Source organism: Linepithema humile, chromosome 7, assembly GCF_040581485.1.
Source record: "Linepithema humile isolate Giens D197 chromosome 7, Lhum_UNIL_v1.0, whole genome shotgun sequence".
Taxonomy (NCBI): domain Eukaryota; kingdom Metazoa; phylum Arthropoda; class Insecta; order Hymenoptera; family Formicidae; genus Linepithema; species Linepithema humile.
In genome coordinates this window covers 11,669,614-11,684,843 of record NC_090134.1, presented here as the reverse complement: position 1 = coordinate 11,684,843, position 15,230 = coordinate 11,669,614, and the positions used below count along the sequence as shown (strand labels likewise).

General features: G+C 32.0%; 1 protein-coding gene and 1 pseudogene across 5 annotated transcripts in view; both read right to left on the bottom strand.

Annotated features, from left to right (window-relative positions):
- Positions 1 to 1,888: 1,888 nt before the first annotated feature.
- LOC137001136 (uncharacterized) lies at positions 1,889 to 4,945 on the bottom strand (annotated as a pseudogene).
- Positions 4,946 to 10,403: 5,458 nt separating this feature from the next.
- The window catches only part of LOC105671866 (serine protease gd-like), a 46,397-nt gene continuing 41,570 nt past the window's right edge, over positions 10,404 to 15,230 (bottom strand). For all 5 annotated transcript variants that reach the window (XM_067359401.1, XM_067359400.1, XM_012366374.2 and 2 more), the window contains exons 4-6: positions 12,967 to 13,365; positions 12,461 to 12,828; positions 10,404 to 11,117 (exon numbers count right to left, since the gene is read on the bottom strand). In XM_067359401.1, the coding sequence (XP_067215502.1) occupies positions 10,845 to 11,117; positions 12,461 to 12,828; positions 12,967 to 13,365 (1,040 nt within the window). In that variant the 3' untranslated portion in view covers positions 10,404 to 10,844. The remainder of the gene's footprint in view (positions 11,118 to 12,460; positions 12,829 to 12,966; positions 13,366 to 15,230) is intronic.

Below are 15,230 nucleotides of genomic sequence, written 5' to 3'. Positions count from 1 at the left end.
TTTTGACAAATCTGAAATATGGAAAGTAAGTTAGGACGTAACATTAAAATAAAATAGTCTGTAAGCTTTGCAAATATTATGAAGCAGTAGTTGAAACATCTTACCATGACCCAAACTCTTAATCCTTTAAGCTATTCTGATTAATCAGACTAATCAGATTTTCAATCTAGTTGTTAAATTGGTTTACTCATCTCTAATGGAAATATTTTTCTGAAAATTTAACAAAATTTTGCTGAAATGTATTTGAAAATTTCTCTCAATTGATCCCATTAATTAATTTCATAAATATTTCAGCAATTTTTCATTAAAAAGTAACAGTTTTCAGTTTAATTCAGTAAATTTCATAATGATAATTATTTCAAAACTCTTTTATTACTTTTCAGCAGTATATTTTAACTTTCCTTGTATTTCATAGTATTACATTAAATTTTTATACGGAAAATTATGATTTATTTTGAAATATATTCAGTAATTTTTCAAAAACTTTTATTTTACTTTTGATTTCATAGCACTTTCAGTAAAATATTTCCATCAGGGATCTGTAATGACATTAGTAAAATTGCTAAAAAAATTAATATTTTATCCGATCGCCAAATTGTATCATATTGCTTTTTAATTAATTAATAAAATTATTGTGGTAAAAATAATAATCCACTAGATTTTTCGTTCCATGAATTATTGTTATCGTTAAAAATTGTTAAATGTTAAAATTTCTGCAAATCAATAATTTAATCTAATTTTTTTAATTATATGAGTTATTGTTGGTATCATTAAACATTGTTATGAATTTACTCTGGAATGGATTCTAAATTACGAATGTTAGTAGCCTTGTGTCAGTGCGCGTTTCGTTGTATAAATTTATTTTGTGTTTATATTTAGATATCCTGTCAATTACTGAATCAAATTATACCATTCCATTTTATTCCTTCTTTGTTGGAAAGAATAGAAGTAGAAAAGTATGCGTAGGATAATGTAAGAAGAAAATTAAATTTCCTTATTGATTAGTAATAAGTTTAGTACTGAGAGATAAGAATAAAAAAGGAGTTCAGTGCCACTCTGCTTGTTGAGTGGCTTATTTTGTCTTTTTATCAAAATTGTTTGCACACAAGTGAAAAATTATCATAGGCATTGTTAATGAAATAATGTGACTGTTGCATCCAAGGTTTTAGCAGCATAATTTTGAAACAACAGTGCAAACTCGAACTATGAGTTTGACTAGAACAAAATAACATTAGATAATGAATTGTCATAAAATAGATTGATTTCAGAAGTAGTTTTTATAAAAAGATAAAATAAGATACTCGACAAGCAGAGCAACACTGAACTTCTCTATGAATCTTATCTCTCAGTATTAAACTTTTTACTACAATTGTAATAAAATTGAATTTCTTACATATTCTATATATACCTTTCCACTCTCATCTTTTCAAAGAAAGAAGAAATAGAGTGAGTTGGTGTGGGTTGCTTTGGGAACTCAGTAGCTGAACAGCAAAATATAAAGATAAAGATGTACACGACGAAACTACTTACACAAGACTATTAACATTTATAATTAAGAATCCATTTCAGAGTAAGTCCACAATAATTTTTAATTTTAATAACAATAAGTCATATATTTCAAAAAAGTTAGATTATTGATTTGCGAAATTTTAATATTTGACAATTTTTTGTTAATGTTATTACAGATTATTAAAGCAATTTATAGATATAAGAGACAAAAATAGAATTGACAAATTAGAATTTGCACAATCCTTATGAACTTAAAAAAAGCATATCTATAAAAAATTACCTTTTAAAAAAAAGCTAAAAAAACAAGTACACGTGATTGTTAGAACAGTGTTATATACATGTATATAAAAACCTACAGAAAAAATTTGTCATATATTTCACATCTATAGAAAAAATTTATCATATTATTATTATTATTTTATTATATTTTATCTATAGAGAAAACTATCATATTTATTTCATCTATTAAAAAAATTGTATATTTTATTTATATTAGTCTATAAAAAATATGATATGAGAAAATGGCGCTAACAAGGGAACGTTCACAAGTGTCCCCCCCCGATTTGATTCTCCTTGAAATATGTTGTAAAACATACAATTTGAGGAGACACGTATTTTTTTATAGCTGCCCTATCTCAAATTTAAGGGGTGAAACACCCCTTTGAAAAAAAACGGTTTTTTTCTTTGTGTGTAACTATCGCCAAAACCGTAGGAGATATAAAAAAATGTTTCAAATAGAAGTTGTAGGGCTTGTAATAGGCTATATAACTGTGTAGTTGGATTTTCAAAAAATGTTATTTTTTTTAATTTACTCCCACCCCTTGTTATTATTTTTTCGAATTTCAAAATTTTTGTAATGACAAAAGTTGTAGCATTTTTTACGCTGAATTCAACCATATATGATTTTATTATGTTCCGAAATCGCATCTTTCAAAAATGAGTCATCAAGTATCAGATTATATGTGTCGCGCTGCATGACGCATCGTTTATATCGCACTTGTGTTGTGCAATAGTCGCAAAATAAATATAAAAATGAAATACAATATGTTATCACATATTTCAGGAAGAAAAGTTTACTAAAATTGTTATTAAAGCTATATATATTAAATTTAGTTACACCCGTTATAGATGTTACAATAATGATACTCTATAAAAAAATGTTTTAAACATAATGATTTTCCGCACCAAGAACATTGTATTACAGCTATATCATTGCAATCTTCAATGTCACATGTGCTTGATGTTTGTTCAAAACTAAATTCTACTGGATTTTTAAATGTTTCTTTCATTCGTATATCCACTTTTAAACCATGAATATTTAAATAAATTTTGATATCGAGGAGATGATAACTGATTGTGTATTAAAGATTGCAATTTTATAATATTATTTCGCTGATGTAAATTTATATCATAATTCAATAATAGAACAGTATCCGAAAATCTTCTTGCAAAGTTTTTCCAGATTCTAAACCCGTAAACATCCAACGGCTATATTTTTCCTGTAGTTCCTTTCGGTATTACCATAGTAGTAACTTGTTTTTCCATTGGTGTTAAATCAGTAACAATTGCTGGACATTGCCCGCTCCATGAATCCATAAGAAGAACACTATCGCGGCCTACATTTGGAAAATAAGCTTCTTCCAACCATTTTTTAACATGATCTATAAAATAGAAAGAAAAGTGTGAATAATAATTATAATTATAATAATATTTTTATATAAGATTAAAATATATTATAAGATATAAAAAGCTAAAATTTATCTCATACCTGATGTCATTTTACCGGATTTCGAAGCAGTTACAATAACATTTGATGCTCTGAATAAATTTTCTTGTACTCTAGGCCCAAAAGTACCACTATGTTCTTGTAATACGATAAACAAAGGTGACAGTAATTTTCCATCACAAGAAATTGTTGGTTGAATAGTGTACGAATGTGTAGTTGATGATACTGACTGCACCACACGGTCTATTGTCTTCATTCCTTGGTCAGATAGTGATCTTCCAGAGTGGATTTCTAATTGAAATCCACTTTGATCTGTATTATATACATTTTCCAATCCAAATCGTTCAATGAGAGGTTTTACTACGGTTACAAAATTTTCGGCTTCTCTTTGTATATTATGAGAATCTTCTAACGTTTTTCTTGTAATGAATTTTGTTATTTTTCTGGACACAATTCGATGAGACTTTTTAAATCGTAATAGCCAACTAGGAGATGCTTGAAATACAGGATCTAAATCTCCTATTTCTCTTTGAGCTTCCAAGGCCCATCTTTTTATATCAACATCATGAATTATTAGTCCTGTCTGCACAGCTACATTAAATTTATCAGGAGTAGCTTTGGAAATATGAGATAATTTTTCAAGAAGATTTCTACCGTGCTCTAACTGTTCTTCCCATCGCCTCAATTAACGTACAGATGAAATTCTTCTAAATGTGTGTTGTACTGACTTGAAAGGACGATTTTCTTTGTCCGACTGCCGCCAATATTCAACAGCTCGCCTTTTGTAAGAAACATCAAAATTGTCGTCATCATGGCATTGCCAATTGTGAGAATTTGAATTATCTTCATTCCATGCTTCCTCATTTTCTTCAATAATTTCAAAAGTATGCAATTTATCAGGTTCTTCATAATCAAGCGATGTTTCTTCTGTCACTTCTAATGCGTTAAATTGATGAATATTCTCCAATATTAACTTCTGAATATTTTCTTTTAATTCTATTTCGGCTTTATTTACTGGCGTTTCCATAAGATACATAGTAGTTATTGATGTTAGTAAAAGTCTAGCAACGTTGAGTGGATTGATAATCATTTTAATTGATAATTCTTTTCCCGAAAATTAAATTTAAGAAAAGAAAAACAGTTGCAGATACGATTTCACCAAGTTCGTTTCACAGACTATGAATGTAGGCCTCATGTACGCATTTATAGCTTCCATTTACACTTGTTTATTATTAACTTATGATTACATAATCTAATCTTTCGTGTAAAATCACGTCTCTCAAACGTGATGTTTTCAAATTAATAATATATTTATACTTGTTTTTCTTAATTTATGATTAAATAATATTCACATTTTATATACACATGTATAGCTAACTTGCATATAACAACGCGCTGCGCACGAAATGCAGTGATTATCTATAAGAATGTAATGTGGAAAGGATGTTTTAGCAACAATTTTAGTAAATTTTTCTTCCTCAAATATGTGATAACATATTGTATGTCATTTTTATATTCATTTTGCGACTATTGCACAACACAAGTGCGATATAAACGATGCGTCATGCAGCGCGACACATATAATGTGATACTTGATGACTCATTTTTGAAAGATGCGATTTCGGAACATAATAAAATCATATATGGTTGAATTCAGTGTAAAAAATGCTACAACTTTTGTCATTACAAAAATTTTGAAATTCAAAAAAATAATAACAAGGGGTGGGGGTAAATTAAAAAAAATAACATTTTTTGAAAATCCAACTACACAGTTATATAGCCCATTACAAGCCCTACAACTTCTATTTGAAACATTTTTTTATATCTCCTACGGTTTTGGCGATAGTTACACACAAAGAAAAAAACCGTTTTTTTTCAAAGGGGTGTTTCACCCCTTAAATTTGAGATAGGGCAGCTATAAAAAAATACGTGTCTCCTCAAATTGTATGTTTTACAACATATTTCAAGGAGAATCAAATCGGGGGGGGGGACACTTGTGAACGTTCCCTTGTAAGTGAGAATGAAAATTATACATATGATTACAAAAATAGAAAATTGTTTTATATTTTATACATAAGATACATTACTAAATTGTTAAAAAATTGACGTCAATAAAAATAAAAAAAGAATTTTAATATTTAATATAAAAATATAATTATAAAAAATATAATATAATATGATCAATTTTTTCTATAGATAATTTTAATTACACAGAACTTATTAAGATTTGATATTGTTCAATTTTATAATTTTAGTCAGTTCAGTGGTAGACTTTTTCGAAGAGTTTGTGCCAAAAGTGGTAAGAGTCAAAAGTTAAAATATCGAAAAACGGTGAAACACGGGTTCAAAGTTTTTGAAAAAGCTACTTTTCGGAATGGGTGTGGATTGTCCCCCACGCCCTGGGGAAAGGAGGGGGGGAAGTAGAATAGGGGTGAAAAATATTAAATGGCACTAGGTCGAGTGGGGACTCATTTGAAAGGGCTTTCCAAGACGAGAACAATGATTTTTGAAAGTGTTTACTACGACCTTCCAATCAAAAGTTATGATCGTAAACCAAAATGTGAAGCGTCGTTAAAATATTTAACCAGCTAATGATGGAGGTGAAAAAGAATTCTTTATTTCGACATTTGAAAAAAGTCTTTGTGTACCAAGTACTATGCGAATATGTTAGCAATTATTAGTTTATTATTATAATTATTTAAACAATTAATAGTCGCCATATTGGGTCCGTCATTTTAAATTTTGCAATTTTGACTCAGATTCGAATTCAGCAGCCCAAAAAATGATATCAAGTTTTATGCAAATTTGTTGAAAATTATTGGAGTTATTTAAAAATGTACATATATGATACATTACCACGTTTGGCACTTTTTTTTGTACATATATGATACATTACCACTGAACTGGTTAAGTAATATTTTTATCTGGTCAAGTTCCAAAAAAGACACTCCAATATGTTTATATTTTAATAATTATCTAAATTTTTAATATATTACTATTACCTAGATCTTAAGACACTGAGATGCACCCCACCTATACTAATTAACACCAATCGAGTTATGCCACCTCAAAAACTTACCCCCATCGCATATGGACCCGAAACGACGCTATTCCTTATTCGTTAGGGCCCCTTTCTTCCTACTCCATTTCAAGTAACCTAATCATCTAAACCCAATTCTATTAGCTAAAAATGACGCCATTCTTCCCCACATTAAAAATCTTCTTGCAAGACTAATTCTTATTCGATCTCCGCCTCAAAAACCTAAGATTTTCCAAAAGGATCTACCCCAAGGAAAGGGTATAAAAACCCGTGTTCTGATGGCTCTACACACAATTACACACAGTTCTTCAAGCAGTTTTTGCGCAGTTTATTCCGTTTAGCTCAGTTTCTTGAAACAGTTTTTCGAGTAGTTTGAAGGCGCGAATCAAAAAAGTAAAATTAGTTGATATTAGTTGATAGCGATACTTTGTCGCGACCAAGTCGTGCATCTCGAGTAGAGGGTCCATCGCCCTGACGACACCATCCCGCAGCAGGGTGCCCACACGTTTACAAAAAAAAAGGGTCCGACGCCTATACAACACCATCCCTCAACAGGGTGCCCGCTCAGAACCACCGAACCTATTCAACCCGCTCCGAAACTACTCTGCAACGAGTAAGTCAGTTCATTCCTCTTTATTTTATTATTTCCTCTGTCCTCCCTCCGGAAGAATGAAACACTCACACACACACACTATTGTAGGAAATACACAAACAAAATTTTAAACACATGCGATTAAGAGTTAAGTTTTTGTATCCAAATTAAAAATTTAATTAAATTAAAATGTTAAGTCTTTAGTAAATTAAACTTTTGTTCTTTTTCATTTAACCACACCCTCCTCGTTCGTCACCCCCTCACACCTTCCCTCTCAAATTGCGCACAAAGGTTCCGTCCCGGGTAAAAGGAATTCAATTCCTTGACCCAAAAAGGGAACCACGAGCGGTTGACCTGTCGACGGAGTAAAAACGACTCTTCCAGTCGCTGACCCGTCGCAAGTCCTAAACGTGTCGCTCGGCTCGTGCGGTCAGGCCCGTTTACGTTGATCGCCGAGCCCAATGAAAAAATTCTACTTCTATCAGGACGTAACAATGTAATTAAGTTGATATAAATGTACAAAATTAATTATGTGACAAAATTGAAATTATTTTTTAATTATTTTTGCACATTTCAGATGTAACATTTATATTGAGTCAGTTATACATATATTAACTAAATTATTTTACATTCTAACACAAGTATTTTGTTTCATATCACACTTACATTCTGTGAAACAGATGTTTTATTTCAAATATTCAAACTAAACTATTTTTTGTTGTAACATGTCTTTGATTTAACTGCTCCATTGATATAAAGCCATGGATAGCTGATATGAAATATCTTTGGCTTCATATCACGGTTATGTTAAAATTTTTACAAAATATGCGAAATAAAATTATGATATCAAATCAACGATATATTAAACATAAAATAATTAAGTTAGAACATTCAAAAGGACACTTATTATGTTTCACATAACGTAACTGTGATATCAAACGCAAGACTTATGTAATTATTTTTTAATATTACCAATAAAACATCTGTTTCACATGACTTAAATGCAATATAAAACACAAGACATGTTATAATGTAAAATAACTTAGTTAATATGTAATTAAGTTAATATAAAAATGTACAGAAATGTACAAAATTAATTGATAAAATTAAGTGACAAAATTTAAATTATTTTTTAATTCTTTTTCTACATTTTGGATGTAACATTTATATTAATTTAATAACATATTAACTAAATTACTTTACATTATGTTTTGCGACTGGATCGACGTCGACGTCGATGAGATGTTCTTCGTTCATTAATACCAATACAATTTTATTACATGGCAGTTTATTTGTTAATAAAATATTAACAAGATTAAAGGATGTAATTTTCTTTTTCATACTTTTCAGAAGTTCTTTTTAATACCTTTCGAATTATTTTATATCTTAATATAACATATTTCGATATAAAATATCTCTAAAAATATTAAGTTATGGATAATCTTACCGCAATACTTTTATTATTAGAATAATGAGAATCAAGTGGTATAAAGAAAACGCACAATTGTTCAAAAAAATACATTGTAAATTACATACTTTTTCTTCAAAATAATAATGCTTTTTTTTACACGAATTGATTTGTTTCATTACTCTGCGCATAAAAATTTTACGGTAAGATTCTCGATAACTAAATATTTTAAGAGATTTTAGATTTTATATCAAAATATGTTCTCTCTCTCTCTCTCTCTCTCTCTCTCTCTCTCTCTCTCTCTCTCTCTCTCTCTCTCTCTCTCTCTCTCTCTCTCTCTCTCTCTCTCTCTCTCTCTCTCTCTCTCTCTCTCTCTCTCTCTCTCTCTCTCTCTCTCCCCCCTCCCCCTCTCTCTTCCCCCCCCTCTCTCTCTCCTCCCTCTCCCCCCTTCTTCCTCCTTTTTCTCTCTCTCTCTCCCTCCCTTCCTCTCTCTCTCTCTTTCTCTCTCTCTCTCTCTCTCTCTCTCGTGTTTGCGAAAATTTGCGTAGTGCAACTTGGGGAAGTCGAATCCGTTGATTCTTGGCACCTGGTGTAAGAAATGCACGTAGCGCAACTCGCAAAAGTCGAATTCGTCGACCCTTGACACCTGGTGCGAGGAATTCCCGTAGCGCAACTCCGGGAAGTCGAAATCGTCGACTCTTGGCACATGGTGCGAGAAATTCTCGTAAATTTTAATGATAATAATAATAGCTCTGAGCCCCGTAAATTCTTCATCCGCCCCTGCGAACAGAGGAAAAGAATAAGGAGACGACGTTTCTTAATTTTTGCATTACCAACATCACTTTTTGACTTGTATCTCTCGAACGGCTGGACCAATTTTAATTTTTTTTGGCTCAAATTAGTCGTGGCGATGCCATCTTTAAGAATATGCTATGTATTTATAAAAATTTTTTATATTTTAGTTGCTACAAACTCCCGAAAAGTCGACTTTGAGGGCACAGGATAAAAGACTTATTGTTAGTAGTGTCATTTTTAGAACTTGGCCGGAGACACTTTTCCTGACTTAGTAGTGTCATTTTTTGAACTTGACCGGAGACACTACCGCGTCTCCTGATATATATGAGCAAAAATTAACTTAAATCGCTAAATATATGTTTAATATATTTTTAGCAATGATTCTCTCTAACAGTTATTTTAATTACCGGCAATATTTTCGTACTTTTTGTAATGTTTGATAGTAGATGTAAAACGCTGATGAATTATTTGGCAGTTACATCAAAATAAGGACGATACTGATAAGTGTATTATAGCATGTGTGTCTATCTACAGAGTGTCAATTAAGTCCCGGGACGGCTGAATATTTTCTCATGTAAGGTATTTTTGAAAAAGGTCAAAGTCATTTCTGAAGTAATTTTCAACGAGGAATTCAACGGTGACCTTCAATTTGACCTTGAGCTTGACCTTCAAGGTCATTTCAAGGTTAGGTTAGGTTTTTTAAATAGAAACCCCTATTTTTGATTCCAAAATCTAATAGCTGGTGTCAAGAGCTTTTCAAAATATTATAATAAAGTTATTTTTTATTAAGTACTTTTCGAGTCATGAGGCTTGTAAATTACAGTATTTTGACATAAAATACAAAATATCTTGTAAAACATTCAATTTTTGGGAATCTTACCTTAATACTTTTATGCATAAAATAATAAGACGAATCAATTGGTATAAAGAAAACACATAGTTGCTTTCAAGAAAAAGTATGCAGTTGCATGTTGCAAACTACATATTTTTTTCTATTTAAAAAACCTAACCTAACCTTGAAATGACCTTGAAGGTCAAGCTCAAGGTCAAATTGAAGGTCACCGTTGAATTCCTCGTTGAAAATTACTTCAGAAATGACCTTGACCTTTTTCAAAAATACCTTACATGAGAAAATATTCAGCCGTCCCGGGACTTAATTGACACCCTGTATATCTGCATACCTCATTCTACTGTCATACGATAAGTACACTCATTTCAGTATGATAACTTAATACGTATGTAGAATGTTAATAAATATGGTTTTTAAAACAGAGCCAGTTAAATTAACACTTTAAAATGCAGAGCGATTTTTCAATAATAAATATTACATCACTTTAAAAACATTATCCAATTTTATTAAATTTACAATTAAAAAAGTTGCTTTTTAACTTTTATACACTAAATATTAATTATTGTGCGTATAAAGTCACTGTATAATTACAGTTAACTGTTACAATTATAATGATTTTTTCTTTTCAATGTGAATATGACATGCAATTAAATTTTGATAAAGAACAGACAAATTCATTTTTTAATCGGGGATTGTTTTAAATATACAGCTAGACAAGTACTTTGTTGTACACACAGTATATATGTGATGATTTCAATATACAATAGAAAGAATCAACATAAAAAATTAAATAATGAAATTGTTATATCGCTCCTTATGCGTTATCATATTTTTTTAACTACATATTGCAATTTTAAATAGACTTTTTAAAGAGCTAGTCGACTAGTACATTTTGCATTTATTGTAAAACTGTAGTAAAGGTGGCTATGTAGTAGAGATTTGTTGTTGAATCCAGGATATGTATTTGGCTACATCGACGTAGATAACGTATTGCGTGAGATCGCAGGTTAGTTCGTTGTGGTCGTACAGCGACCGTGAAACGATGCCACGCAACTGATAACGGCCTGTAGCGTCATGAAGCACTAAACCGCTCCCGCTATCACCATTGCAAGGACCACTGCCGTCTCGCAAACCGGCACAAAAGGTGCGATTTGAAGTGAAGCCAGCGAAACGCATGTCGCTCCAAAGACATTCTTCCTGTAATTTGTCAAATAACGTTATAATTTTATCATTTATAAACATTATAATTTAATGTTGCAACCACAAGTTGTGATATACATGTATAAAGTCTTTCAAATATTTTTAATGTTAAATTTTGTGCAAGTATTATTCAGAACGTTTATGTTAATTCGTATGTACGTTCCTTTATTAATTATAGCAGCTTATTGTTTTACAGAAGCATTGCCACATTCGTCACTCCAAATCTAGGCGTATAATGATTTCAGCAAACCCATTCGTTATGGACATAAGTATAACGAAATGTAATACTATGTAACTATGTGTATAAATGTAACAATAAACAACGGATTACTTAAAATTCAAAATGAATAATTATGCAAAAATCTTATAATTCAACATTATCCATTTAAAGTGACGTTATGGTTCTGCAACAACAACAAAATTAACCAAAAGAGTTATAAGAATTAAAACGCGGATATCACGGCGCAAAAAATTTTTATTATCAATTGATATAGAAACGTTTTGGCCCAATTTCGGATCCTCCTTAGTCTGGCAGGAGAACCAAATGTTAATGATACTTGCTGCCAGACTAAGAAGAGTTCAAAATTGAGCCAAAACATTCCTATATTGCAGCGCTCGGAAATAGTTGCACATTTCGAACCGATTCAGGAGACGACGCCTCCTGTTCCCCCACTACCGCCCGGCCGCTGGAGGCCGAGCCGCCGATACCTCTGGCGCAGGAGCGTTTTATATAAGAAATAGGCTGGGTTGTTGAGGCACCTCTCAGAAAATAATATTTTTTTTGCTACATAAATAATGTTTATTTTCATTAATAATTAAATATATATATATTATGTATTAATGAAAATAAACATTATTTATGTAGTGAAGAAAATGTTACGATTTCCTAAGAAATGCCTAAACAATTTAGCCTATTTCTAATATAAAACGCTCCTGCGCCAGAGCTATCGGCGGCTCGGCCGCCAGCGGCCGGGCGGTAGTGGGGGAACAGGAGGCGTCGTCTCCTGAATCGGCTCGAAATGTGCAACTAATTCCGAGCGTTGCTATATTGTATCAATTAATAAGTTTTTTTGCGTCCTGACATCCGTGTTTTGGTTTTTATAGCCTTTCTTCTGTAAGTTTTTTTATTGTCCATTTAACAATGGCATTATATGGCGATTTCTGCTTTTTAAATTTCATCGATATTTCAATATATTTGTGAGTACTTTTTTCATATATACTTTAGTATACTTGAGTATGCTTTCTTCATGTAAAAAATTTCATCTCGCCACAATTAAAATTAACATTCTGACTAAATAAAGCAAAAATTATAGACAAGAGCCTCCTACAAATATTCTTACCTGACTCACTATCGGCACTCTAGTCATTCTTGGTTCCGCGAGATAAGGATTACCGAACTCATCCCGGCCCCATCCAATGACGTATCCTGACTTATTGACAACGCTCTGAAGGTTAGTTTGGCCAAACCACATACAGACAGGTTTGATCGTAGGGCTGAACTGGACTGGGGTTCTCAGAACCAGAATTGCCAGGTCGGAATCGCCATTGCCCATGTGCGTATAGTCGGGATGAATCGTATAGCTAACAATCTCCCGATTTACGGAACCCGGTTCGTACCACTCGCGCAATCGATACCGTCCCAAGGACACATATAACACGCTAGGTGGTACATTATGATTAGTCTGGTCTATTTTGCAGCAGTGTGCAGCTATAAAAAAAATAAGGCAAATACAATATAAATCTATATTATTTAATAACACAATGCATTCTAATTTAAAATATTTCAAAACAAAACTCGAGGAAAATATTGTCATATTGAATTTCATTCTTTGATTTCTTGACATACCTGTTATGATATGTTTGTTGGTCACCAGAGAACCGGCGCATTGAAACTTGAACTCTAACTTGACAATGAATATCGCTACCAACCATGGCCACTGGCCTGGTGATGTTTCTACCCCCTTGGAGATGAGTAGATTTATGTCATTGGTGTGTGTGCTAACACCGCATACATTGTTCGCATTTTGTTGGGCAGAGTTTAGAAACATGTTATTGTTGATTCCTTCGGACAAATCGATTGTAGTGATTGGATGTATAGTGGTGGGTTTTTTCTTCGGGCGTTGAGTGGTGGGCCGATTAGTCGGACGTGTAGCGTGAATCGGATAGGAATTTTGTGAGAGCGGCACCACGTTCGGTGGATATAAAGTATGTTCCAATACGATCGAAGTCACAACTCGTCCCATCGCTGAAACAAAATATTATTTATTAAAACATATGTGAAGATTTCTTTTGCAATTTCTACCTTTAACTAAAGAAAATCTCAGATCACTCTACATATTCTTTGGGAATTATTTTCTATTTTTTTTTATTCTAAAAAGTGAACAATTTAACTGATATTTTTATAACACTTTTATAAAATATAATATATAATATATTCACAGCATATCAAATTTATGTTATAATAATAGAAGAAAGACTGAGAAAGAAAATAGAAGAGAAGAAGATTTTACTGGATACGCAAGTAGGATTCAGAAGAGGACGAAGCGCGATGGACACATTTATATTTTGAACTATGCCATTGAAAAAACAAACAAAAAAGGAGGAAAAATATATGCATTTTTCGCGAATTTACAGGTGGTACTTGATATAATAAATAGGAAAAAACTGTGGGTAATTATGAGAAGAAAAGGAACTAACGAGCAACTAATAATAAAGATAATAAAAACTAATAATAAAGATAATAAGAAAGATAGAAAAAATTTACGAAGAAGCAATCAGTCTCGATAAATAGAGTATAAATGAAGGAGTTTTGAACAGAAGCAGAAGTAAGACAGAGATGTCCATTAAACTCTACATTGTTTGCAATAATATTGCTAATGTAGAAGATACTCTACGAAAAGGGCAAGCGACAGGACTGGTGAAAAAAATATGGAGCCTCGCATATGCGGATGACATAGTCCCTAGTAGCGAGAGATGCGAACGAGATGAAGGAAATGATAAGGAGTTTTTGTAAATTTCTGGAGAGGACAGACTTAATTTTAAGAGAAATCGAAGATAATAACTTTTAAAAAAGGCGAGGAAAGAAGAAAAAAAGAGCAATGAACATGGGACGGGACAGAGAAGATAGAAGAAGTAAATCACTTCAAATATCTGGGATATATGTTACAAAGAAACAACAGAGCAGAGATGCATATTAAAGAGACGATTAAGAAAGCCATGAGCGCTATGAAGCAGGTTTGGGGAATAGGGAAAAGAAAATTCGCAGGAGATTTTAGGAGAAGGATATGGATGTTTGATTATTTAATAAAGAGTTTTTTAATGTATGGCGCGGAGGTTTGGAAATAGAAAGAATATGAAATGATAGAGAGGTGTTAGAATAAATATATAAAGTGGTCGCTCGGGCTGGGCTGCGAAACACCAAGTTATATAATTAGAGAAGGAACAAAAAGACTAGCTTATAAGAATAGAGTCAGGGAAAAGAGCACTAAATTTGAGGAAATCAGGGAAAATTAATAAAATATTTAAGGAATGTTTTAGACAGATAGAAAAAAGTGAGGAGAATAAAATGGAATGAGGGTTAAAGAGAGAAATGTATTTTTGTAGAAATGGAATGTCGGGGATGGAAGTGAAATGGTTAAGAGAAGAAAATCGCGGAAAAACTAATTGAAAGAAATATTGAGATTCAAAAACAAATGCAGTTTAACAGAATACAGAAATCTAGATATGGTAAGGGATATAAGGAACTATGCGCCATAAGAATTCCGGTTTATCTACGTTTATAGACATCTATTAGATGTTTCTTCGACCTGTATTTCTCCCTGGGTAAGGAAGTAAGGACAAAAAGATCGTCAAAAAATTATCGCGAGATTTAGATGCAGGAATGTGGAACTAAATACCAGATTTTGGAGAAGAAAATAGTTGTAGATTATGTCAGAAGGAGCTTAAAATTTTGGAGTATATCGCAGAGGAATGTATAATAAAAGTTAAAAATGACATGAAAACCACACAATTAATGGGGAAAAAAGAATTGAGTGAAAAAGATTTCCAGTAAACACAGAACATTACAGCAACATTGTGGCAATGTTACAATATTGCTGTAATGTTCCTACA